This window comes from Hippocampus zosterae, chromosome 11 (genome assembly GCF_025434085.1).
Source record: "Hippocampus zosterae strain Florida chromosome 11, ASM2543408v3, whole genome shotgun sequence".
Classification (NCBI taxonomy): domain Eukaryota; kingdom Metazoa; phylum Chordata; class Actinopteri; order Syngnathiformes; family Syngnathidae; genus Hippocampus; species Hippocampus zosterae.
This window is the reverse complement of record NC_067461.1, coordinates 13924207-13946969: the sequence shown is the minus strand read 5'-3', so window position 1 is coordinate 13946969 and position 22763 is coordinate 13924207. Positions and strand designations below refer to the sequence as shown.

At 45.1% G+C, this 22763-nt stretch overlaps 1 protein-coding gene and 1 long non-coding RNA gene across 2 annotated transcripts in view; both read left to right on the top strand.

Annotated features, from left to right (window-relative positions):
• The window catches only part of LOC127610814 (uncharacterized), a 98337-nt gene that overhangs the window by 24105 nt on the left and 51469 nt on the right, over positions 1-22763 (top strand). The window contains exon 5 of the long non-coding RNA XR_007965042.1: positions 13899-14807. This is a non-coding gene — a long non-coding RNA (uncharacterized LOC127610814). The remainder of the gene's footprint in view (positions 1-13898; positions 14808-22763) is intronic.
• Positions 15069-17582, top strand: irf2bp2a (interferon regulatory factor 2 binding protein 2a). Its single transcript, XM_052081256.1, has 2 exons — positions 15069-16214; positions 16461-17582. Exons 1-2 carry the CDS (start codon positions 15377-15379, stop codon positions 17177-17179), a joined length of 1557 nt encoding a protein of 518 aa, XP_051937216.1. The 5' UTR covers positions 15069-15376; the 3' UTR covers positions 17180-17582.

The following is a 22763-nucleotide window of genomic DNA, read 5'->3' as shown; positions in this document are numbered from 1 at the left end:
CACGCCCCGCCAACGCAGCACACTGTTACATGAGAGGGGGATTTTGTTCTGGATTCTCCCCTGGTGGGCGTCATGCCTTTCACTGTTGTTTTTATTTTTATTTTTTGTACCCCCTCTCTAGCTTGCCTTATTTGCTCTGTGAGCGTTTTGGATACAATTACAGGTCGCCAAAACAGCCAGCGAGCAACTGTTATTATATGGTTGGAGTTAAGTGCAGACTGTATTTGACAACAACGAGAATAGACGACACACAGGCCGGCCCACGCCAGCTTTCTCTTGAGAGTTCACAATGTACTCAGGGACAAAATTTAAGCGGAGCTTTGCAGGGCCACTTGAGTTCACTGTGGGCATTACATGAGTACTAATGCCTGATTCAACACCAGCTCTGGCAAACATGCTTGACATTCGTTGTTTACACCGCCCAATGAAAGCTGCTAGTCAGACCGTCTGATAGTTTGGCCTGGAATTAGATTTGGGAAGTCATGAGATTTACAGGTGGCTGAGCTTTCCTGGAATTGTTAAGCGGGGATTTTTCAAAGTGTTGCCAACACTGCCGTCTGTAAAGAATCACAGGAGTATTTCCCCCTTGCTCACAGGGATCGTATTTGGGACATATGTATAAATGAAGGAGTCTAATTGTGAAAGTGAAAGTAGCGGGCGTGCACACGAGCATGTTTTTCAGAGAGAAAAGGCTCTCTGGTGCCATCATTTGGTACACAGAGATGCATGAATAATGAATCTGGAGTGAACTCCTGCTGAACCCTCTTCACCAGACCCAGAGATCAGAGCCACATGATATGCAACACACACGCACACACTCTGTGACCTCCACAAAGCTCCAACCACACCAGGGGTACGTGTGTGTGTGTGTGCGTGTGTCTGCCATGTGAATCATTACACAGTGCCGCACCTGGCTGCAGTCAGAGGACTTTCCTCTGATAACCCTGATGGCTCATGAAGGGGAGGTGGCGGGAACGCGGCGAGCCAGAGTGGAAAGACAAACAAAGCCGTGCTGGGGCGGTTGAAACGCCCCTGCCCACTCCCGCCCCTTTTGGTTGCCCAAGTGTGTGTGTAAGCAGTTCAATGTTTAACCCTTGTGTCAACAGCCAGCATGTGCCACAACAGCATTCCTGCGAGGCGTTTGTGTTGTGACAGAGCGCTTTCATAATGGCAGCGCGGCGCTGAGTGGCCCGCGTCCATTGTTCTGTAGCAGTACCGGGTGACTTGCAGCCTGATGAGTTTCATGTTTGTGCACGCTGTGGGTTAATGAACACAGAGCTGAGTTGTTCACGTATGGTCCAAACTGCTTCCTTCTCCGTGCTGTGAATGGTTAACCCTTTACAGACTCATCATTTTCCATGCAGTTTTAACCTGGGCCAGGTATATCCTCTAATAATTGTCTAGAGCCAATGATGAACTACAGATCTTTTCAAAATGTATTAGTAGCCTCTCTGACGTTCATAAATTGTCCTTTTCAGGCAACCTCTGACCTCTACGCTTACATTAACACCGCAGGTCATGATGCCCAATGAGAATTTTATGTAAAATCCGACCTTAATGGCAAATACTCAACCTCTAATGTGAACGGAACACATTCGTGAATTGACACACATTCGCAAAAAAACACAGCATCACTTGGTACATTGTTTCCTAGAAGTAAATATGGCCCCGCGTGTTTGTGTCATTCCTGAAGTATTTGTGACAATTTTAAGGATTAATATCTATTTTTTTAAAACTGACCTGTCTCCTCAAATATTATTTGAAAAGATCTGAATTGACCGGCAGTGTGAACATAGCCTGTGACTTTTGTTCCTCATGTTTCATATTTATCATCGCTCGTATCCTGTTTTAACCTTTCGCTGTTTTGAGAGTCCTCCATGACCTTTTCAAGACCAACAGGTCAATGTTTCTGCGGGTACAATGTGGTGGAAACAAAAACAGCTCCCAACACTCTTTCAAACGCTCTCTTAAACACGGTCATCACTGCTCCATGGAATACTAAAATTTATGACATACAGTTTCACCATTTCAAGATTCCCACCGTTACAGTCATTCTTTTTGATGTCACACACGAGCTGATCTAAAATCTATTTTAATAGACACTTGTCAAATGTGACCTTGAACAGCCTCTGTAAATGCAAACTTTGTAGCACTCTCCACAACACTATGACATTTTTAAATAGGGCTGGGTAATATGACTGAAAAGAATATCATGATATAAATATTTCGTATTGATCAATATTGACAGATTTTTTTAAACTATTGAAAATAAGGACCTGCGGGAAAAAAAGGTCAAATTTAGGTATTTTAATAAAATATTTAAAATCATACTTGAGCCTTGATAAGTAATGTTGTGTAATGTGCAAAGTTGCTCCTGCACCAGGTCATTGGAAATGCTTATTTGCATTGGATGCTGCCCCAAAGCAGCACGTTGATAGTTGCATTAATCTTCATTCAGCGTTCACACAATTCGAGTGTCGTGAAGTAATTTTTTTCTCGCAGTGAGCAACTGTTTTACAAATACTTTATCGTTTTATTGCCATAGTCCATTCAGATTTTACTTGCCTGATTTTGACTTCAGTGTGATGCCACGGGTCTGGCATGGCTAACACTGATGCTAGCATGTTCACCACATCTCAATCCGGAAGTGTTTAATTGGATTAGCATGCAACCACATCATCTTATTGCAAGAGTTGTACTGAGACAAATGTTTTTTTGTTTTTTGTTTTTGAACAAAGTTAAGTCATTATCTCGTTCCGCGTGACTGTGCCGCACTTATTCGTCAGTGGTTCAGGGTGCTTCTTCTTCGTTGGTTTAACTTTGTGTTCGGGGCGTCTGCCCAGTGCCTACTTTTAAATATAACTTTTGTGTGTTTTGGGACACTTTTCCCCACACAATTCAAATTTCAGTGTTAAAATATAAATATATGTCGAAATAAGTTATGTTGACACAAACAATGCGTGAAGTTTAACTTATTTTTATAACAAAAAAGTCCTTTTTGGTGACCTTCTTTTCGACTTGTTGTTAGTTATATGAGTTATATTTTTATCAGGGCAACGAATGACATTTATCATGTGAGGAATGAAAGAGGCCACAAGACGTCACACCGCCTCAGGAAGTCGGAAGATATGACCTCAGATAAGTCGTCTCACAAGTCGACGAGTGCATATGATACTAATAAAAGTGCAAAGTTGGGAAAGCGTGGTTTGTTTTCCCCCCAGGGCAACCTCGGGTGGAGCCAGACTCGTCAGTCACCGAGAAACCATTTCCTCCTCCTCAATGGCATCTGACTCCGCCCTCCGATTGTGTGGCAATGCTGTGTACATGAACTTTATTCCCCCTTTGTTCAGTGTGTGCTTTCGTTAAATTTGAATAGAAAGAGGTCGGGTTACACATCTGCAGTTGCACAGAATAATGCGGATCCAATCACTTAGCAGAGGTGGGGATGTACGCAACAGCCTTTCATATGTTACTACAGTTAAACGGCGGCCATCTGAGGGGATGTTTACACAACCCCCACCACACAGAAAAAGGACCGCTTGGAAAAGATTGAAACAATATGCATTCACACAGACCTACAAGTCGTCTAATGTGCATACCAGGCCAGTAGTTGATGGCCCACTAAGTGCATGTCCTTTTGTGTCTGATCAAAGCAGTCTTTTGAATTCCATTCATCAGAGTGCAGTATATGAGAGGGTTTACATTTTGACATATGGAAATACTCCAGGTGCACACTAGGAAATAGAAACACAATGAGAAAGTGCTCTGCCTCACAGTCGAGAAGTTCCGTCTCTCGACCCAAGCTGAGATAGGCCCCAGCTAGCCCGCAACCCTCTATAAGGCTCTTCACACGGCACTTGGTTTTTGTAGTAGTCCCTGCTGGGCGGGGCGCTGGACGGTGCGAGGACAATGGCAGCCTCGTGAAAGCACATCCGTTGCTTGTTGCCTATTCCGACTGGTTTGGACACAGAGTAGCTACAATAGACTGCCCTGGCTTCACTATCTTAAGGAGGATATATCGATCTGCTGTATTTTGTTGGAAGCTAACATTTCACTTGTTAAAAGGCTAAAATCACATCCAATTTCCTCTACATCCAGCCAGCAGGTCAAGAACTCTAAATTGATATTGCAATGTCGGCTATGCTCATGCATTCACACAAGTTGAATTCTATTTTAAGCATAGCACATATTCATATTTAATAAATCAGCGTTGACACCACTAAGAATAGATTTGATCGTTGTTATGGCACGACCGGTGTCAAATGTCCCTTCTTCAGTTGTAGATAGTGGTCAATGGGTTTATTCCATCCCCATCCAAAGTCAATTCTAAAAATATTTTTTTAAATGTTACTTACATCAGTGTGTAGAAACTCTTTAAGAGAAATGAATGGATGGATGGAAGATTTGCTTCACCATGTTTACGTTGAACTCTGAGAGTCACTAATTGATCCAAGTCTGCAGATCATACAGCCTAACTGGGCTTATATTAAATCAGAAGCATGTTGTGATCTCTTTGTTCTGGTCCAAAACCGAGCTGCAGCATTCTGAAGGAGCTTTAGCTGTTTGATGCTCTTTTGAGGGAGTCCATTGAGAACACTGTTACAATAATCAAGTATACTGGAGATAAAAGCATGGAAAAGCTTCTCCTGGTCTGCTGAGAGCATGCAAGCATCTTCAGTGTGGATATTTTTTGTGGTGATTGATTTGATATTATTACTGAAAGTCAGGTCTGAGTCTATCTGCACCCCAAGATTTTGGACTTGGTTTTTGGTTTCTAAAGACAGTCTCTCCGTGTGTTTTCTCACAGAAACTCTCTTTTCTTTACTGCAAACAATTACCTCTTTTGTTTCAGTTTAGTTGAAGGAAATGTTGGTTAAATGAGGTGTTAACTTGCTCTAGACGGTAACGCAGTATGGTCATTGAACTGCCGTCGTTTGGGTACATAGATAAATATAGCTGTGTGTCATCTGCTTAACCATGATAGCCCACATTAGCATTTGACCCAAAGGTAAACATATGCAGTGACCAGAAGGGGTCCAAAGACTGAGACTTGAGGGACTCCATATGTCATGGCCATTCTATCAGATTCCAAATTTCCAATGGTCACACAGTAACTCCTTTCCTCCAAGTAGGACCTGAACCATTTCATGACTCTTCATCCTACCAACTGATCCAACAGTTTTGTTGTCGTACAAGTGAACATGTGTAACCGTTTCCCAAAGGTAGCCCCCAAAACCTTGTCATGTAAATGAACTTGCCAAATAACAGTCGTCATTGGTTTTCAGTCGATAATAGTCTCATGTCAACAACCTCCGTCTCGACCAGTGCGACGACTATGCTGAACAAGCCCGTTACGCACAGCAGTTCCAATGAGCCCACAAAGTCAGATCACCAAGATAAGACACGCCCATCTCAATTTAACCTTTGGAACTTTGCCTTGTTTTTCCTTTTTAGTCGTTTTACAAACTCATGTTTACTCCATCCATCATTGGCACACTTGCCGTCGTTACCAGCAAGTACAAACAAGCTCAGCTTGTATCACCCTGGGCTTATCGAGCTCCTTCAAGGGCTCTGAACTTTCCCACAGCGCTCCCTTCGCTCCCCGACCATCCCCTCGGGTCCCAACTGTTGCGTCAAGGCTTCTTATTTATTCCATGGGCTTCGCACAGGGTGATAATAACAGTACATACTCTTTGTTTGCGCTGGTGAATTAACCACACACCATGTGCTGGAATAACGACTACACGTATGACAACATGTGCCTCTGTCTGTGCAGCTCAACCGGTTTGTCATAAACAAGCCTCCAGCATGAGCTGATGCGACCTTAGCGCAGAGGCAAACATGACTCAATCCTTTTGAGTGCAGTCATTGAAATACTTTTCTTGGAAGTTAAACATGTCTGGGCTTGATTCTAATTGCAGTACAGCACAAGATTTTTGTGAAATGTCATGTATGCAAAATGCGATTATAATTGGGATTATTTACTGTGCAGAGTGGAAATACACAATAAATGTTTTATTTATTTATAATTGCATGTAAGTACAATACCGTGTTATATCCTTGAAAGGCTGAAATTGGATTTTCCAACTTTAAATTCTCAGATGAAGGACCTTAAATCGTCTGCTCAAATGTTTTAAAAATGCTACAAAAAGATCCTTCGGTATTTGAACATACCTCACTATAGATTGTTCTTTTTCCTTCTCCACGCGTTAGAAGGAATCCAGGTGCCATTTCGAACACACAATAAATGTTAACATATGTGGTTAATCACCCGCTACATGTTTGTCAGACAGCTAGCTTAACGACTTCAGTTGCAGTGTTCTTATTTTATTCCACGGCTCACCCGTGTTGTGTGTCTGAGACAAAATCAAAATGTCTACAAACCATTTCATTTTTCCTATTTTTTCTGTGCATTGCTCACAACAAGAGTGGGGTTAAGTACATTGTTTGAGTATCGATTTATTAATAAGCCATGGCTTTGTTTTGCTACCCCCCCCAAAATACTGCAGTTTGAACTTATCAAGAATGTTTTTCAAATCAGACGCACGCAGATGTGCTTGTCATTCCAACATTTTCCATCTCAGCAAGCTATTTCCTAAAACGAGCCTCTGAAGTGGTGGAAAGAGTGTGTGCCCAGATGCCCAGACAGTGTGGTTAAGGGGCTTTTATCACACAGACAGGACTGGGGCGGGGGACAAACACTCATCTGCTGCCCTCCCATCTTTCACATCCGATGTGTGTGCGGGGGTAGGAAGCCGAATGTGACAGGCAACGCTACCCAGCCGCTCAAGACACCCACCAGGCTCGCAAAACCGCAGGCAGATAATGAATGGCACACCGTGATGACAACTTGCACTTTTATGGAAAGGGGAGGAAGGACATCTCTGGCACAGACACTCGCTGCGCGCCATGATGAAACCACCTCCATAAAACAGACAATCACACTGAGGGCACTCATGTGTATGGGAGTTATGAGCAGGTCCAAAAAAGGCATGTTTCCAAGTGTCTGATTGAAACCTCACGAGTCACTTTCATCTTGTAGCCACAGGCTTACGATTTATTGGACCAATGCTTTTTATGAATGAAATACTATATGTCTCTGTTTCAATGATTTAATCAGCTAGGGGTTGGCCTAGACCAGGTACTCAAATACAAATCTCAAATGCCCACAAAAAAAAGTGATCTTCCAATGAGTTAAAGTTCCATTTATTGAGGTTGGTTCAGCCTCGTGTTGAGTTAAATCAACACAAACTGAAATAAAATGTCATTTCCATTTTGGCATGAATGAAAATAAACGAGAGCGGCACAGTGATCGACTGGTTAGCCTCATGGTGCAGAGGTGCAGGGTTCGATTCCGGCTCCGGCCTTCCTGTGTGGAGTTTGCATCTTCTCTCCACGCCTGCGTGGGTTTTCTCCAGGTACTTCCCTCTCACATTCCATAAACACGCATGACAGGTTAATGGAACACTCTAAATTGTCCCTAGGCGTGAGCACGAGTTGTTATGGTTGTTGTGTGCCGTGTGATTGGCTGGCAAACAGCACACGGTGTACCCCGCATACTGCATGAAGACAGCTGGGTAGCCCGCAACCCTTGTGAGGATAAACAGATTAGAAAATGGATGGATGAGAAAAAAAAAGGTTAAATAAACAAAAAAAATAACCCCTGTCATGAATTGAAAACAAATACAGGTATCTGGAATGGGTTCAGAACAATATTCTTCTTAAAATAACATCAAAGAACCAGAAGAAAGAAGGAAAATGTCTTGTCTTATCTTTCAATGGCTTCACATTCTGAGTGTGTGCCGATTTTCTCTGTCCATTTTTTTCCAGGCAATGAACTGAGAACGTGCCATTGCCATTCAGTCTAGTTTCCTTCAGCTGGCAAAGAGTCAAAATGCAAAATCAAAAGTGAAATTTCGCTCACTGCAGTTATTTCAGAGTGACCCAGCAACATGCTGTGTAGTGGAGTTTTTCACCGCTGTTCTTCGTTAAGCTAAGTGTCCTCGTCTTCGCTTCACTGTGTCGTCCTCAACGCTCTTGAGGCCAGAGTCACAGGAAGGGCCGTAATAAATTCATTGAATCAAATAGGTGGGGTTTTCTCCTTCACTCCATTTCATGGAATACAATTCCTCTCGGTTCATGTATGGATGTTTTTGTTTGTTTGTTTTTTAGAGTGGAAAAACTAACCCAATATAGGACAAAAAAGAACAATAATCACGTGTAGTCTTACTTTGTGCAAATGATAGCTATTCTTTCCAAAGGCAGCACATAGCATAAAACATAGCACTTCCTGCATTATGCTCTTATTCTGAAAGACAAAGCACACCAACCTCAGGGAGCGGCGGGCTTGCCAACGACTTGGCGACCAATGCACGGAAACCTTGACCGGTTAACATCATAGGCAATGCTCAAATAACACAATCTGGTGCAAGAGGTAATGGCTGATTCTAAAAAAGCACTCGCACGATACTTGTGCGTCTCTACTCACTATTCTATTATTGACGCACACGGCCGAATGTCGAACACGGTATATTCCACCAAATGAGTCGCACCCACTGCAGGTATGTTACTCGACAGTCAGCATGACATCACTGCCCATAGACAAGCCACATCAACTCAACTGCTCCAACAGCAAATAAATAAGTGGACAGCAAAGTAACAAAGTTCTGAAGGCACATCAATTACAGTGATCAGAGATATTTCCCCAACCTATTTTTCCCCAACCTCTGGGGCCTTTTCAACAGACTTTCCATGTATTGTTGGCATGAAGACATGTCCTGGAATACACGTGCAGACCCAACCAAAATACAAATTAAAAGAACAACAGTTCGTAGGACACAACTAAACAGCAAGCGGGCCGGATGTGGCCTCGTGAACTTGAATTCTTCACCATTCCAAGACTTTTCCATGCTTGTGAAGTCCTTTGAGACTCTTTTGTGATTAAGGGATATATAAATAAACTTGACTTGACTTCCAGAGTTCAGTTTCCTGTCCCCCTGTGCACAAAGCAAGGTCCTTAAAGGCATGCTGGGATGAGTCAGGCGTGGAGGAACTTGACCTCAATTGGAATGAAAAACACCGTTGCAGTGAATTACAACAGAGAATGTCAGTAACATCAGTCAGCGCTGATGTCACAAATTCTTGTTTGTTTTTTACGATACGAAAGATATAATATCAAAAACACATGTGCAAGCATGAATCAAATGCCCATTTTCTAAAGATCGTGTGCTATGGCATATCTATATATTTTTTGAAACTTGGTTTCCCCCGTTTTTATTTGCATATCTTGCATATACCACCTGTTTGTCATTTGCAACAGTCGTGTGCTGCTCTTAAGCATGCCCCGAAAACTCACAGCACAGACAATAAATGTTATATTTATGTACCACTAAGTTACGTCATGACAGTAACTTGAAGTCAGCAAACAGTAGTTTAGTTTCCCTCTGAATCTGTTCATTCACAAAAGATAAATAATTTTAAAAACCCTTTTAGGTTATTAATTTGACCGTAAATTAAGTAAACAAATGATGGCAGCCCCATAATCTCATTTTCTTGTTAGAGACATACTCATTGCTATCGAGGAACGGTTTACACATCAGCTCTATCCCCTCATTTGCTTTCATCTTCTTCCAACCCTGAAATACCCTACAAATAAAAATGTCATAAATATGCATGCCCACGCATATTTTTATGTTTTATTTACCAGGTGTTTATGCAACTGTTTGCTTAAGCAAATGAATACGTGTGATGAGGCTCACACAAATCACGAGGGCCCTCTAGCTAATAACACTAAAGGACAGTGAGAATGTCAAGACATGAGAAAGAAAAACAGACCAACACAAATGGCTGTGAATAAATGCAAAGCTTGGCACCAGGAAAGCAAGCAAATCATGTTAGTTACCTCACCAATGATGTCAGACACGTATTCGAGTGACTGTTTGGCGGATCAAAAATAGAGAGGAGCTGTGGTAATAAATAAGCCTGTAATAAAAAAGTTTTATTTTGGCTCAGAGGAAGAGGGTTACATAAAGCATGAAATGCTCCAGGTTCTTTTTTTTTTTTTTTTCGAGTAGAAAACAAATCAATAGTTTTTTTTTTTTGGGGGGGGGGGTCAATTTCAAAATAACTGTTGGAGATTACAGGGATGTTTGTTTGCCAAGTAAGAACAGGGGTGCTCTATTGTGACAGGAAAACCTCAACACTAAAATTGTCTTTTTAAGTCTGGTGGCAAATGTGACGTTATTTGTTGTGAGAGCCGACGTGAAGCAGCCAGTAGTGGATTGAACAACAAGAAGTCAGCGGGAAGGGAAGGGGCGTTCACATCTTCTATTTGTGACTGAAAGTATTCGGGGGGTTTCCGCAAGACGGGAAATGATGCAGTTGGTTCACAAAGAAAGCAAGCTTCCAGAAGGCAACAGAAAGCCTTCCTGTACCTGCTTACCAAGAGCGCATGTGCACGCTACCCATAAAGTGGAAAGAATGTATGAAGATGGATATGAGTGGAACATTCATTTAGAGCCCAACCCCCCCATCTGAGGACTTGTAAAATGTACCCAGAGCCCGCCTCCTGACTAGGCTAGCAGATTAAAGGGGATGTATTGCCGCCTTGTTTTTTTTCTAAATGGGTACACATGTGGCACATCTGTGTCCAAGCCTGACTCATTATTCGCTTTTTTTTTTAATGTTCCATTCTCTGCAGCCATGGCAACAACTGCGTGTTTGGCAGCAGGCTTTTGAAGGCAGTGGAAAAAGAGAGAGAGAGAGTGAGAGCGAACCTTGGGAGGGAGCATAAAGGGAGTGCTGGGGAAGGAGGGCAGGCGGGTAGGGCGAGCAGGCTCTCTCAGTAGTTGGCCTACATCCAGTGTAATCATGCCATGGAGCCCAAATGAGGCCTTTGGCAGCACACCAGGTTTCTGAGAACAAAGATGTGAGCTTCTAATGTTGGCGGTGGGGTCTGCTTGGCATCCTTTGCCATTTCCCAGCAGCCCTTGCCTTGGCAGACTGCCAGGAATCCCCCCACCCCCCACCCTCACCCCCTCCACACAGACCCTTCCTTCATCCCTTTTCCACCCACCACCCCACCGCGCCCCACCTCCTGCGGGGACTGCAAAGAGGATCAGAATAAAGAGGGAGACTTGTTTTTCACTCCGTGCCTCTTGCTCCGGCCCAATGACATCACTTCTGCAGCCCCCAGATTCCAATCGACCGGCACATTTTTCCTTCCCTTTTGCAGAGGGAGCCTCCATTTTATTTGAATTCCTCCATTTTCTACAGTCAGTCACGTGCAGCAGTGCATTTCCCTGTTTATGACAAGAATCCAAATATAAGAATCTCCCTATTATCGCATGCACATGTCATTTGCCCTGGAAACATTTCAAGGGAGGTCTGGCCGGGGAATTTTGGAATTACTTCTGTATTTAACATATGAATGGATGAGAATGTACAGTCATTGCTGAAAACAACTCACAAACTTATGAGCTGCGGGTTTACTTTGTTCTGTTAAAATGTTCGTAATTCAAAATACTCAGACCTCAAATGATCTTTTGAAATAAAAAATAAAAAAGAAACAAAGAAACACGAAAAACTGATCATGTGTTTTGCAATAACATAAATACCACTTAATTCTATTGTACTTTATGAAACACATACAGTCATGATTATAATTTTATAGAATGCAAAAAAATGAAACACTATTTGGCACATTTTTCACTTCAACTCAATGGACTTGGTGCAACGCATTCTGGTGGGCGTGTCTCGGCCACCTGGGGGCAGTGTAATACAGACATAGAGACACACAAAGAAGAGTTTTACAAGGACCCAGACAGCTGCAGTAATATTAGTCATTTTTCGCAAAGCATCATTAATATTTGCTTGTATAGTTATAATTTTTGTCGCATCGTGTTGCACCACTGGTTTTGTTCAAATATCTGCTGCTTGAAACCGATGCTGTTCATAAGCCCGTCTAGTTGTTTTGCCTTCTTTATTAGCATTAGACTAAACAGACATTAATAAGACATAACCATGTGGTTGTTTTGAATACAGACATATTTCTCTTTGTTTTATGCTGAGTCTGACAGTAAAGTTCAACTTGGAGTGGCAATAAACAATTGAAGGCTCTTTTTTTCAAAGGATTATACATCAATTGCTATTTATTGGGAAGTGAGCTGAGGTCATTGCCACCATATGTCACTCATATCCCAAATCGTTGCTTGCTAATCCAGAACAAAAAAAAAAATACAATTCAAATCACTCGTATTTTAAGGCATTGGGCATTTGACAGCAATGATAGTGGAAAATGGCTTACACATTTTTTTTTATATTTACATTCTTCAAGCAGGATCACCCTGAAATGACATACAAGACTACTGCTACCTGCAGCTAACTTGCAATTTGGACACTTTCCAACTTCCCAAAACTTTGCAGCCCTAAACAGAATCATGCTGATTTGGCAGATATGCTTTATTGTTGTCCTGTAACGGGCTCCAAAATCTATCTCAGCTCTCATCGTTTCAAATCTGGGACTCAAAACAGAACAGGGTGTGAGTGGGAGGATTCACAGATCAATACACAATAATATGAGAAATCTGAACAAGAGATGTCGTGTTGTTCAAGCGCCCCCCCCCCCTCCCCCGCCTTCACTCGTATGGTCTCGCACTGTCCTGTTCTAACCTCCTTTTATGTATCTGTAACATTTCATAGTTTGGTGCTCGCCTCAGCAGCTAAACAGGTTATATAACACAAGGCTAGTGGGGAGGGGGGTGGTGAAAGCAAAACAAATGAAAAAAAGAAACACCGAAAACATCTTGTGTGCTCCACTTTTATGGCAGAAAACTTCAGAGAGAATCGAAAATGATATTCTCCCATGCATAAAAGATTGGCGTTCTAATATTCAACAGACTGGGGAAGTGCAAGAGTACAAAAATAATGTCATCTCATCAGGCGTGCGATGTTGTCACATGCCGGGTATTCCCCATTCGTCACTCTCATTGGCGGTTTCACGTCTCACTTTCCATACAGCTGAAAAGCGACATTCTAGAGCCACCCCATCTGCTTGAGCGGCTCCACCGAAAGTAGACAGCCGCCAGCCGGGTCACACGCTGGTGATTTTTACTGTATACACGCTGCATATCGCCACTCCAGCCATCTGTGCATGTCTGGCTTCCTCATTGTCGCCATTCTATATTCCATTTCTGCTCTCGCTTTACAGCCACTGCGGCATTTTTCAACTTATTTATTTTACACAAATGGCTCTTTCAAATACGGACGGAATCATATCGTTTGAGATTTAATAGAATCCCGGCATGTGGCGGTCTTGTGTAACAATGTGTGGCCATTTGCTTGCACAGACGTTTGCTGCAGCGGAACCGAAGGTCTCAAAGCATTAGGCAACTGTTTCCCACCCATCTTCAAGGAAGATTTGTTTATTTATCTGCTCCCCCCTCCTCCCGTAGCAGTCATTTCCTAACCGTGTCATAAAGCGCAACAACACTTCCTTGCGTTGTTCGCCCAGCAAGGACTCGAATTTGAGAGAATGCGAGGATGAGGAAACGTTGTTTCAACTGGAGTTTACCATCTGAAATAACTCACCCACGGGAGGGACTAAAACTGTGCACGGCCTCAAAGGCGTGTTCATTCATATGTTGGCCTCTTTACAAATCCAGTCATCTAAGATCATATGGTAAGAGCATAATTACAGTGCAACATAGCTTCTTGATTTGGTTGGTTGAGAGCCTTTGAAGGAAGCCAGCGTGCATGATTCACGGCTCCAGGCTGCCGGCCAAATGGCCTCACGTCCCATACATGGGTGAGGCGGATGAGGGTACGTGACTAAACATCTTGCTTCCTTTTTTCCAACGTCACATGGACTTGCACAAACACATCCTGCTTTGTGTCTGCAGGTTTCAGACGCATTGCCTCACCCAAAGCCCGAGGCGAAAAACTGCAATGAGTTGGAATGAGCCCAGATGAGAGGGAGGAATCTCAACTACTGAGACATCACTCCGCTTCAAACCTGTACTTTTACTTCAGGGGATTTTGGCACGGTTGCTGTATACGACGACGTGTCTCTGATGTCCCCCCCCCCCCCCTTCCACTGAGTAAAACCACAAACTAACAGTGCAGTGAATCACCTAGCTTGGTCGCAGTGACCAATATTCAGATATTCTTTTGAAAGCACACGTGAGAACCGTTGATTCATAATAATCTCGAGTGAGTACATGTTTTGAAATGTGGGCGCATGGCACCGCGCGCCATTCTCGGAGTGTGGTGCAATACAACAACGCTATTAAGAAGATTATCATTTTTTACTTTATTCTTATGTAAAGCAGAGCAGGCGGTGCTGTTGTACTGGCTCACATTAGTGTTTTTAAGGCGGTGAGTGTGTATTAAACCGCATTGGAGTTAACAACAGTGTCTGGAAATCCCCACCTCGTGACACAAGAGCTTCCTGGCTAATGGCTAATGGAGGCCCCTTCCCCCTTCTCTTATCTCCGCATGGACGGAGCAGAGACTGTGAGCACATGTTGGCCATATGCATGCCAGAAAGCTAGAATTTTGTTTCGGTTATGTGTGTCACAATTACTTACTGATGCACGGGAAAATCATCTATCTTTTTTCTGGGCTTTACCCACCTCATTCACTGCACATCAGCAAGTAGTAGTGGCAGCAGCACATGGTGGCGTAGAGGCGCTTCGCATGAAGAAAAAAAAACTAGCTTCAACTCAGCCCAGAAGCGGATAAAGCTCTGAAAATAGGACAAAGCAGCAGTCAACTGGAGGAGCCGGAGAGCCGCTGTGCTGTGTGTATGTGTGAGTGTTATTTTCCATTCCTCGCCGCTCTGCTGCTCGGCTGCAGCCACATTTTTGTACAATTTTGCAGAAATGCTGGAAAATGAGGGACCTGCTCATACATATATAATAACACCGTGTTTGTAAATAATATTTGTTTTGTTGTATTGTGAAATTGTTTTGGGGGAAAAACACACGCACACACAAAAAGGGGGCAGGGTGAGTGGCGAAAAGCTGCAGTAAAGCGTGGGGGAGTAGGGGGGCGCGTGGAGGGGGTTCTGTCGAAGAAATCAAGTCAATAGAAGTGGAAGCGGGCGTGGTGACGTCACTGGTCCACATTGAGCCAGTAGTACATTGAGTCAGCGGCGCTAGATAGACGAGCGCCCGACTAAAGTACACACCGTCATGAACTTCTTCCTGTGAAACTCCACCGTCGTCACTCGCTCAGCCGGGAAAGGACCACTTTTCGGCTCCTTTTTGGCCACGCGGAACCTGCTTTTTACCCGCTTTCGAAAGGGGTGGGAAAAAGAGAAAGAGGAGAGGAAGAAGCTCATTTTGGGTTCGTTTTCCGGGGGTCGACGACGAGCGCCATGTCGTCCGCGGCGGTCGCTGCTTCTTCCAGGAGGCAGTCGTGTTATTTGTGCGACCTGCCCCGCATGCCCTGGGCCATGATTTGGGATTTTACCGAACCCGTGTGCAGGGGATGTGTCAACTACGAGGGAGCGGACCGCATCGAGTTTGTGATCGAGACGGCCCGCCAGCTTAAGCGAGCTCACGGCTTCCAGGATGGTAGGTCTCCCGGGCCCGTGAAGTCGCAGCTCTCCGGGAAGGAGATCCAGGCGATCAACCACGCCGCTGCGGCGGGGGACCCCGGCTCGCGGCCGCCGCAGCCGCTGGATCGCTACCCGCTCTCCTCCGAGCGCCCGCCCAGGCTGGGCTCCGAGTACCAGTCTGGACGGCAGGCGAACGGCATCCCCGTCCCAAATGGATTTCCTAAGCCCGACGAGCCGCCGGAGCTGAACCGCCAGAGTCCCAACCCGCGTAGGAATAGCGCGGTGCCCCCGAATCTTGTGCCTTTGGTGAACGGGAGCATGCCGCCCGTGCACGCCGTCAATGGCAGACCGGGCCAGATGGGGCTTTCCTCCGCCCTGGCGGCCGGTAGTACCGCCGACATGGGCAAGAGACCCTCCTCGGTCTCCAGCAGCGAGCACGAGCGCGACAGCAAGGAGAAGCACCGACCGGACAGTCTTACGCCGGAGATCTCGGATGGCCACAAAGGCAGAGCAGAGCCTGACTGGATGGGCAAGGGAAAGACGGTGCGGGACCTGATGGCTCTGCACACGTTCGACAGCCGCTTCAAGAAGGACCATGCGGCCATGCAACAAAGGGTCATGGGCTATGACGGCAGCGCCTCGGCTTCCAAGTCAGGTAGGCAGCAGCAACTCGTTGTTTTTTTGTTGTTGTTGGGTTTTTTTTCCAAACCAAAAAAACTACCGTGTTTTGTTTTTACCGGGTCACCCCTCGCTATACACATACAGAGGTCAATGTGTTGTGTGTTTTTATTTATTTATTTGCAGCCGCTGGTGCATACGTGCTCTCCACTTTGTCTGCGTGTCCTTGTACGAGCCCAGCAACTCATTCACGCTGTCTTTTTCACCTTTTCCCCACCTTCAGACAGAGGAAAACACCCCCGCAGCATGAAGAGAAAAGCGTCACCTGAACCGGAGGGCGAGGGCACGGCCGCCAAGCTCAATGGAGAAGCGCAGCAGTGGTTACCTCCGCCTTCCGACGGACTGAAAATGCCACCGGTGCCCCCTCCGAGCTTCGCCTCGCCCCCTTCCACGATATCCCCCCACTCCCGCACCACCCCGCCGGAGGCAGTTCAGAACGGCCAGTCCCCCATGGCCGCTCTTATCATGGCCGCAGACAATGCGGGTGGGAACAGCTCCCCGAAAGACGCCAACCAGGTCCACTCCACCACCCGTCGGAACAGCAGCAGTCCCCTGTCGCCGTCCTCCATGAGTCAGAGGAGGCTGGCGCAGAGAGATGCATCGGGTGCAGGTACTCCCCACGTGCCAGGCATGGACCAAGTGCACCCCCAAAGCATTCCGGACTCCTCGGTGCCGGGCAGCATACCCCTATGCTGCACGCTGTGCCACGAGCGTTTAGAGGACACGCACTTTGTTCAGTGCCCGTCTGTGCCCTCTCACAAGTTTTGCTTCCCCTGCTCGAGGGAGAGCATAAAGCAGCAAGGCGCCACGGGTGAAGTGTACTGTCCAAGCGGGGAAAAGTGTCCCCTGGTGGGCTCCAACGTACCGTGGGCTTTCATGCAGGGAGAAATCGCCACCATCCTGGCAGGAGACGTCAAAGTAAAAAAGGAGAGGGACCCTTGATTCGGTTCCAATCAGAAAAGAAAATTGAGTATAAATATATAAATATTACATACATACATACATACATACATCCCATTCAAACCAACTAACAGACTTGTACATATTGGACCCAAGGGAAGAGTATACTTCGTAAACATGGTTGTATAATTTTTGATTTTTGAATACATTGTGTTTCTATATTTTTGAAGATAAAGGTATGTACTCATTATAATGGACTACGTTCCTCTTTGTTGATGTTTAACAAAATTCTCGATGTACTTCTAGGTCTGGTGGCAGTTCCTGTTTAACGTAGAATGTGACTAATGCTACTCTACGAGCACTTGGCAAAACTGAAATGCTTTTAGCTGTACTTGTATGCACTTGTTTAAAAATTGCCAAATACAATTTCTTGATCTTGTACGAACCGATTGTCTGAGCTTGCTTCATTCGAGTGGTTCAGGGGAGTTGGGTTGCGGACGTGCGTGGAAGGCAGGGCTCCTTTCTGCTTGTTGTGACGCCTCGGGAGGACGTAAGTAGGCTAGCAGCCTGCACAAAGGCACCCTGTCTGCGTGCGCATGACTCGTGAAAAATAAAAGCGTGCTTGCTAATAACGGGCGCATTGCCCCTCAACCCCCTCAAATTGCTTCCATCCGTGCAGTACTGTGACTGACTGCTGCCTACTGAAATATGTGCCAGGTCATGTTCAGTCAGATGGAATCTGTTGAGTCAGTTATGTGGGAACGCGCGCCATTATCGGCGCCGTGATGATGTGGCAATGGAAGTTATGGCATGAATCACTCCGAATTCCATCCGTCTCCATCACATGAGTTGCAGCTTGTACGCAAATTGCCACGCACGTTACGAGCTTCTTTTCTTTTGTTCTGATCACAAGTGGCCAATGAAAACATCAGTGCACGTCCGCAAGCATGGATCGGGTGCATTCGTAGTGCGGAAAAACACATTTCCCACATTCGCTCATTCTGACACTTATCGAAGTACACGTCACACGCCGACTGCAGTGTCCGGCCATAATAATAAGAGCAGGAACCTGCGGTGTGTTCTCCCACATATTGACATACATCCCACATATCCTTTCACATGCAAATGTGGCAGATTAACGAAAGAGGTGCTGTAAAATGTAAACAGCGGGTCAGGGTGTGTGCGATGGCAACGGGGCACCTCGACCCATCCCTGCAAAGTGCGAGCGGTTTATGAGGTCATTAAATGACAAAAGGCAGTTACTGTGCCTTCCAACGACAAGCCGTGTTGACTCGTTTGGCGCCTCCAGACAAAGAAGTCTCACTCGCATGGAGCTGACGCTGCAGCAAACCGACTCTGGCTCGCAGGCCCGGGTGGGAGCTCTTGCATGTGTGCGTGCTTGCTGATGTAGTCGGTAGTTGCGTAATTTTTTTGGAGACACAATCTGCTTCCTGCTCATGTTTTATCGAGCTGTCAGTCGCAGGGCCCCAAAAAAATTCTGCAACTGAACACAAACGAAAACACTGCTGTTCTTAACCCACTTCTTGTCAGGATTCGTGTACTGTAAATGCTGTCCTCCATTTATCCGAGGCGCCGGCCCGATGAACTCATTCCAAAAGCTGATTGAAGCCAGTGTGTCCTATAACACAAAAAGTACAAAACATCCTTTTTTATGACACACGTATTTCAATATGTGCCATTTGAAAGACCGCAGTTCGTTTACAGCCCCTTTCCGTTTACTGGTGTTCTTATCGGCCGCTTATCGCTTGGACTTTAAAACCAGAAACGCAGCCCAGTTTGATAAAGGTCAGCACTTTAGTTTGTCACTCTCGTGCCATCTACCAGCCAATGTTCACTTTATTTTATGAGTCAGGACTTCGACCCGCTTGTGTTTCATAATGGAATGGCCAGCAAGATTAACGACGTGTGTGTGGTAGTTTGCACGTTAACACACAAAGGAACAATTGTAACCACTGCCATTAAGCGTTATCACAACGGGGCCGATGCATGTTTGTTCTCTAAAATCGTATGCGCTGTGACAAATACGGCGACCGTGTATCCACGGCGTCTGTGCCATAACACGGTGCACTGGTGTTGCATCTTGACTTGTGAAATAGGTGCAAAGCAGATGCTACGGCGTTTGCAGCTAAAAAAAAACAAACGTATCAAACTATTATGGTTTTTTTTGTTGTTGTTTATACTACCAAGGCTTGCTGGAACAATTTTCATTTAATGCTTCACTGGCCCTCGTTTGACTTTGTGTTCAGGGAGTTGTTTTTTTTAATGTTTAATCTGCTGATGAGACTTGGCTGCGATGGTATCTTGCCACTTTATGCTAAACTGTCATGTCTCATCTAAGTGGTGGCAAAACGGACGGTCTCTCAGGGCAAATTCATTCAATCCGTTTGGCTGCTTTAAAGTGATAACTTGGGTTTGATGTTGCAGCGGTAGAGGAAGGAATGAATTTACATGTGCTTCGAAATATAATAGTGTTGAGCCACGTTCGTTATCATTGCGGCATATTGTTTAATCAGTGGTCGTTAAAATCCCGCGTCGGCTTTTTGATTGATATATGCGACGGGGCTCCGTTCATCGGGCTCAGTGAGAGGCAATAACAGATTGGCGAGTCTGTTGCCGCTTAATGGTTAACTAAACTGTAGGTCAGCATGCAGCCCACAGCCAAGATGTTGATGGGGTAGTGAGGCCGCAACTTGGGTAGGTCGCAGTTCATATTTGTTGTCTCTGGACTAAAACTTGGCGCTCGCAGTGCACTCGTTGACATGAATAAGCAAATCGGATATGTCTGCTTAATCAGAATCAGAATCATCTTTATTAGCCAAGTATGTAAAACACACAAGGAATTTGTCTCCAGTATAACACGCTGCATTAGTATCATAGTAAACAAGGAAATGACAAATAGTACGTCAGTGACTGTTTAGGGAGTTCATGGCTAGAGGGAAGAAGCTGTGTAAGTGTCTACTGGATTTGGTGCGCATGGATCTGTAGCGCCTGCCTGAGGGGAGTAGCTGGAAAAGGTGGTGGGCAGGGTGCGGGGGATCCAGGAGGATTTTGTTTTGTCGAGTTCATATAAACACAACACACTCTCCTCACGCATTTAATCTTTTGACATCTCCCTGTCTGTGTCACGATAGCACTCTGCGATGAACTGATATTTCGGAGTCGTTTATGTTCTGCTGAGCATGTGGCAAAGTAAAACGATAAGTTTCCGCAAAACTATTGCGTTCAGATTTTGTATCCAATTCACCATAAGTAATAGTTTCACAGTTGGTAAATTTGGCCGCCTGATTTTTTGAGTTATCGACTGGGTTCCGTTGAAAAATACGTTCATCATCTGCTCAAAACACGATGTTCATAGTACCACTGTGGCTCGTCTCCAGAATGCGTAACGGGGAATTTTTGCATGGTCTGAAGAGGAAACGAACATTTTGAAAGTCACTCCGGGCTTGGCAATGGAGACAATCACTGAAAACATGAGGTGAAAGACGTGTTGCCGTTGGTCGTTTGGCGACACGCTTTAGCAGAGTATGCAGTAGAACAAGGAGAATGTAAATATGTTAAATGTCAGAATGACAAACCCGTCATATGGGATTGAATGAGTATGGAACTCCTCTGCATTTCCATCCGTAGAATTATCTCGGAGGTGTTAAAGTGGGTGAATGGGAAGTCGGTGGGGGAGATGACACGCGAGAGGCCGTGAAGTATTCCATGTTGCCAGCTGTTTCACTAACCCATCTATGTTTAGCACAATAATGTGCCAAAAAGAGAATCTGGACCATATTTTCCCGCTCCCCCCGTATAACTGATCCGTTTAAATTTAGACCTGTCAGGCAAAACAAGGTCACAGAAAATGTTCTATTGAGGACACACTCACATCGGCCTCTTTTTTCATCAATCAAAGTTTCCCTTTGGAGTTGGGCTCAGCCTCCTGCGAGGCCCATAATGAAGGCTTCTTGTCGAGGTGCTGGAAAGGAAGTAGGGAACGGGAGGAGGGAGAAGTTGGAGCTCCAACCGGCAATTAGGAGGAGCATGGCTGGATGTGTAAAACGTCCCTTCAGATTCTTGGCTGGCTTTTCTTTTGGCTGGTCCAGCCATAAAAGCCAACCACGTTAAATTGATTGCAATGCCGTGAAGCGAATGGGCCTTCTCTCTCTCTCTCTCGATGGTTCAGTGAGTTTACCTTAGCGAGAAGCTGAGCTCATGCAAATCGATATTTTGAACTCGTGTTCAACAAACATATCTGCCTTATACCTCTCCATTTCTCTCCGACTGGCACTCACTCACTCTGCATTCTTACAGTTCTCTCTTTTTCTGTTGCCGTGTTGCTATGAATCAAGTCTGTGAAATGGAAATGAGGACTCTCTCTCGCTCCCCCCCCCTCCCTTCCTCGCTCCCTCCCTCCCTCTCTTTCCAGACATCAAACCAAGCTATGCCTCAATGTTTTTCTCAGATCTTGGAGTGCTGCCAAATCTTGTAAGTGGAGCAGCTGAGAGAGGGAGGGAAGAAGAGAGGTGGGAGAGGAAGAAGGAAAGACGACAAAAAAAATATATATGAGGCGAGCCGGATGAAAAATGAACATGGGAAAGAGGCGAAGTGAGAGACAAGGACAAAGAACGGGACACTTCCAAGAGCGTTTGGGCTTTCGAGCACGGCACGATCTCTTCTTTTTTTTTTTTGCTAAGAAACAAGCCCAGACTCCTGGCTCGGGATCAGCTGATAAGATGGCGTGCTGCTACTATGCTGCCTGAGAAAAGAGGATGCCTTATCTAGTCTGCATTCAAGCCTTAGGATCAGTCCATCTCCTTACGCATTTTCTGTACGCCCAGTATAATGTCATGGCGTTCCCCCAGAAGATGGGCTCTCCAACTGCCCTTGTAGCAAGCACCCCACCCACCCAATGGATGCATTTGGGCTGTGTTGTCCCGTCTCGCACAGCAGACTAAAGTTAGATTTACCGCCCAGCATGAGCCAAGCTAAAAGTAAACATCTGAGTAGCGAGCACAGCTTTGCTCCAGAAGGATCTTCAGCTCCCCGCACTGCGACTTACTTTTTTTTTCTTCTTCTTCTTAAATGAGAAACACAGGGCCTTGATCACCAACTAAGTTTGTTTGTAAGAAAAGAACTGTGCTCTGGATTTAGTCCCGGTTGACAAACCCCACATTTTAAGTGCTTATCTAATGTCTGCACCGATGACAACATTATTTTTTTCGACATCCTTTCTTTATTGGAGAATTGGGGTGCTTATTTCACTCATTCGCTCCCAAAGACGTTTTTCAACGTCTTTTCAGACTTGGTCCAGAATTGGCTGGTACTGAATGAGTTCATGACGCAATAGAAGTAGGACTTTGAATTTCCTAGTTAGTGCATATCATGGCTTTTAGAGCCTAAATATTTTTGGTGCTGCTTTTGTAGTGTTTGGGATCTGCCTCGTGCGTGTCTATGAAGGTCTGCGCGTCTTTGTAGCTCTGAGTCAAAGAAGCACACAAAGTCCGTTTAAGGTACCGTAAACACGGGCTGAGGAGACACCGGTAGCGTCACGTAGTTTGTTCCAGCTTCAACGCCGCGATGTAGTAAAATCTCTCGACGATTTGAAATGGAAGCGTTCCCA

Coding starts and splice junctions, on each gene's coding strand:
- irf2bp2a (XM_052081256.1), top strand. CDS start 15,377: ATGTCGTCCGCGGCGGTCGCTGCTTCTTCCAGGAGGCAGTCGTGTTAT. Junction 16,215..16,460: donor CGCCTCGGCTTCCAAGTCAG/GTAGGCAGCAGC, acceptor CCCCACCTTCAG/ACAGAGGAAAACACCCCCGC.